The following is a 4,717-nucleotide window of genomic DNA, read 5'->3' on the forward strand; positions in this document are numbered from 1 at the left end:
ATTAAATCAAATATATAAACCCAATAATGAATATTATTTAAAAAGTTGAAGGGTTAAAACTAAAAATAACAAAAGGTTAAAACTAAAAAATAAAATAAATTAGATTTAATGTATTTTATGTAGTAGGGTGTATAGAAAAAGTTGGGAAAAAAAGGAGGGGGATAAAAAAGAAGAAAAAGAAAATGACGTTGCAGGATCCAGCTTGCTTATGAGAATTGAGTATTTGCATAGTGATAGTACTGATGTTTTACGTCATTTGATTTGCTAACCCTCCAATATTAGCTCCAAGAGCATATATCTTCTTTGCATTGGGTGAGCAGCTGAATAGGGATCTACAGGTACATGCTTTATCATTACAATTAAAAGAGATTTTTTTTTTGTGATCTTTCATTGTCTAGTAGATTTTGGGTATAAATATAAATATAAAAAAATATAGATATAGATAGATGAATCAACCCACAAAGTACAACCTTCTCATATTGTTACCCCTCTTCTCTTATGCTCTTGTACTTCCCCCACCCCCCCATTTAATGTTGCAAGTTGGACCCTTCTTCCCTACCCTTCACCTCGAGACCCCCATTTAATTGTGTTCTTGATGAAGAAATCCATTTTTCTCTCTTCTTCATCTTCTCCATCTTGAAGTGATCAAGAAATCTTTCTCTCCTTTCTTTTGCTGTTAAGATTCTCTTAAAGAAAGAAAGAAAATACATATATATGATCAGGTAAGTGAGAAAGACATTTGAAAAACTTTAACATGTTTTTTGATTGTTATTGTTATTACTGAAAGTTGGAAAAAAGAAAGAAAGAAGAGAGGTTGGTGTTGGTTGCCATACATGATACAGGGAACTCCAAAAATTTATGTACAGAAAAAATGTTACATCGTTTTGAAGTTTTCCTATGATTCTTGAAACTTTTTKCCTTCTCTTTCGTARGTTATATCCATGACCCTTCTGTATTTTCTTCATTTCTGCCTTTTCGTAGAGTTCTTCAAAGATTCTAGCTATATAAAGCAGGTTTCATATTGTTGAATTAATAAACATAATTTCTGGTTACACATTGTTTGATATCAAGAATGCTTTTTTTCCCCAAAAATCAATGATTTTTTTTTGCCAAATGCACAAAAATGAAATGGAAACAGCTAGCTTTACACACTGGATGCTCATTGATCAATATTCCAATCTACTGAGCATCGTGCCCAATTAGTAGGAACAAGAATGAACAAGTAGAAAGAACACATACAAAAAAAACCAAGATATTCCAAAACATGGGTAGAGAATACAAACAGTAGGAAGAGAAAGAGAATTCAGAAAGCAAAATTAAAACCTCAATACCTCAGAGAAATTGCTAGGGTTTTGAAGAATTTGTGAAGAAATCAAAACCTCAGAAGTCTGGTTATATGCACCGATGAAGGCTTCTTGGTAACCACCCATTTATGCAAAGTTTGCAGCAATTAAAGAAATTGTATGCTGACTTTACTGATTTGGTTTTGGTGCAGAACATACATCAACAAGAAGCTGGAAAAGAATAAAAAAAGAGAAAACAATTTTGACTTTACCCAAACTGATTTGACTTTGAAGGATCTTTTCTGAAAAAGGAAGAGAAGAGAGAAAGAAGTCCGAACATTTGCCATCCAATGCATAAAAGCTTGTACCACATGTATTATGAGTTGTAATTAAGAGTTTTTTGAATTTTCTTGCATAAAATGGTTGTAATCTATGCTTCAAGAGTTGTAATTAAGATAATGACCTAAATGGTTATATATGTAGTATAGATTGTATATATTCCATTAATAAACTTATTTTGTTGTATTATTATATTTTTATAAAAATAATAATAGTAAAAATTAACGTTTAATGATTTAAAATTTAGTAGATACAAATTTATATGAATTTTTATAGCGAATACTTAATATTGAATAAATTAGGTACATTTTTTTTATATTAAAATTTAGAGTCGTAGTGAGAGGGGTAGTAAAGTCAAGCCTTCTATTATTGTTGCAGGTGTTTTGGTGTGAATGTTTGCTTAATACTACATAACCACCCCTACAACAAAATAACCGCTATCCAAACGAAACGAATCCTTGCATACACCAAGAATTACTAACAGTTATGTTAGGATATGATCTTTAATCATTTGAATTAATTATGTTTTGTACTCATATTTTCCATTTTGTATTGCCAGTTTTTAGTTATCACATTTAAGTATACTAGGGTGCTCAAAACCCGACCAACCCAACGCAAAATAACTCAACCCCGAAGCAACCCGATGTCTAATCGAGTTGTAAAATTGTCAAACCGTATGTATCGGGCTGATATTGGGTTACTATTATTTGAACCCAACCCAACCCGATGAACCGATATCCTTTTATTTCTTGGATTTAATATGATTGTTGAATTTCTATGAAAATATATACATTAGACAATTACACTATCATGTATGCTCTTCATATTTTCAATTTATTCACATCTCTATATAACTCATTCGTATATATGTTCAGTAACTGTGAACATACATATGTAAATTGAGAAAATTAACTGAATGTGATATACGTAAGAAGTATGGATAAGTTGTATCAAATGGTTGATGATGAAAAAGAAATTATGAGTAGAGAAATAACATATTTTTAAGGTTAGGAGAATATTTTGATGTATCAAAATATCAACCCGACCAATCCGATTAACCCGACCAACCCGTACGGGTTGGATTGGGTTAAGATTTTTCAAATCGTAAGCATTGGGTTGGGTTGTTCAAATGTCTTCAACCCGATCAACCCAACCCAACCCAACCCAACCCAACCCAACCCGTAAGCACCCCTAAACTATACTGTACATTCTATGCTACAATATTTTACGGTTATAACTTTCAAGCACAAAATAAAACACAAAAGAAACATTCAACAACAATAGTAATAAAAGAAATGTACAAATTTATATAGACAAATTATATTTAAAAAAGAATTTTTAGGAAATGAAGTGTATGGGACCGTGGCATGCAATAGCTATAAATTAAGACCTCACATGGTGGTTCCAACAAATAAGGCCACATGAATATAATACAATTTAAAACCCATATATCAATTATTACACGAATTAAAATCGTATCCTTTTTCTTTATATGTTATAATAATGCATTGTCTCGTAGGTAGCAAACAAGCCTTGGAAAACTAATCTCCATCGAGAGGATAACATTAACATATGCATCAAGATAACGTCCACCATAACATTTCTATAAATTTATCACTAGATTGGATTTTAGTATTTGTCCATAATAATTGTCCATCGCATCTTACAGACCAATTTTGACTGACGAATGCTTTACATCTAAAAACGGTTGGAATTGCCACAGGTGTCCACTAGATATATGTGTAACATTTATTACAAAATAAGTAGATAACAACATTAAAAAATGACTGTTTGGAAGACTTAATAACTAGCAGCTAGCAGCTGAATATCGACTTTAATTTCTGAGTAGAACATCTGTAATTAGTTTATGGAAGTTGATATAAGATGATCCACCAATAGCCACGTCTTCTTCGGCCTTCTTCTTCCACTCCAAACTCTTGTTCTTCATCATCTTCCCTTTCTCTCCATCCATTATCTCCCTCACTTGAACCTCCACCTCCTCCCTCTTCACATCCGTATTGATTTCCATCCCAATCCCCCATTCTACACAACTATATCGACAATTTGTTTGCTGCTCTGCAAAAAAGGGCCAACAGATCAGTGGAATCCCGTTGCTAATACTCTCAATAGTCGAGTTCCAACCACAATGAGTCAAGAATCCTCCTATTGCCGGGTGCTTCATAACCTGTTCTTGTGGGCACCAACTAGTCACCATACCTCTCCCTTTGGTCTCATCGACAAACTCTGGTGGCATCATGGCTTCATCACCTCCAACAATATCTGGTCTCGTTATCCACAAGAAATCTTTCTTGCTATTAGCAAGCCCCCACCCAAACTCGATGAGTTGTTCTTTTGTCATGATCGTAATACTTCCAAAGTTCACGTAAATAACTGAGCCAGGGTCTTTTGTGTCGAGCCAAGTGATGCAGCTCGTATCCTCCTTCCACAGGTTGGACCCAATGGGGTTGAGTTGATCATCATGAATGTGTTGTTGCATCAAGTGAAGTGGACCTATGCTAAAGGTTCGTGGGTTCTTGGCGATTAACGGTGTAAGACTGTCTTGTTCTAAGGCGTCGAATGTGTTGATCACGACAGCCGAACCTTTAGGGAGAGCTTCAGATTCCGTCATGAGATAATTGAGCATGGTATCATTTATGTCTGTGGTTCGAATGAAGCTCGGGAAATCCCGTAATTTGATGTCCTTGTTCATCCCTTGGATCCAATCCAATCTTGTTTCCAAGTACCCATTTGTCACGTCACTCATATCTGTAATATTGAAAGCCAATTATCACTCAGTAGGATGTTATATCCAAACTTAAACAAGTCTTTCGGAAGTTCACCGATAAAACTTTGGGTCTCTTTCACTAAATTACAAGAGATATAGGCTACGTTTGATAGCTAATAAGCGAACGGATAAATAAATTATGTTTGGTAAAAACTAGCTGAAAAACATGTAAAATGATAAAAAAAATAGCATCTTAAAAAATAGTCGTTCACAATATTTTATAATATAATTAAAACAAATCTCTAATAATATAATATGTTAATTAATACAAACAAAATATTAAAAATAAATAAATAATATAATATGTTAA

At 33.3% G+C, this 4,717-nt stretch overlaps 1 protein-coding gene across 1 annotated transcript; it reads right to left on the reverse strand.

Annotated features, from left to right (window-relative positions):
* Positions 1 to 3,227: 3,227 nt before the first annotated feature.
* On the reverse strand, positions 3,228 to 4,386 carry LOC112506640 (UDP-glycosyltransferase 85A8-like). The gene has a single exon (XM_025110827.1). The coding sequence runs from the start codon at positions 4,384 to 4,386 to the stop codon at positions 3,457 to 3,459; it is 930 nt and encodes a 309-aa protein (XP_024966595.1). The 3' UTR covers positions 3,228 to 3,456.
* Between the last annotated feature and the right edge of the window lie 331 nt (positions 4,387 to 4,717).

Source organism: Cynara cardunculus (assembly GCF_001531365.2).
Source record: "Cynara cardunculus var. scolymus isolate 2C chromosome LG 2, CcrdV1, whole genome shotgun sequence".
In the NCBI taxonomy this organism is placed as follows: Eukaryota; Viridiplantae; Streptophyta; class Magnoliopsida; order Asterales; family Asteraceae; genus Cynara; species Cynara cardunculus.

Bases quoted from the DNA above. Each gene is read 5' to 3' on its own strand.
- LOC112506640 (XM_025110827.1), bottom strand. From the start codon at position 4,386: ATGAGTGACGTGACAAATGGGTACTTGGAAACAAGATTGGATTGGATC.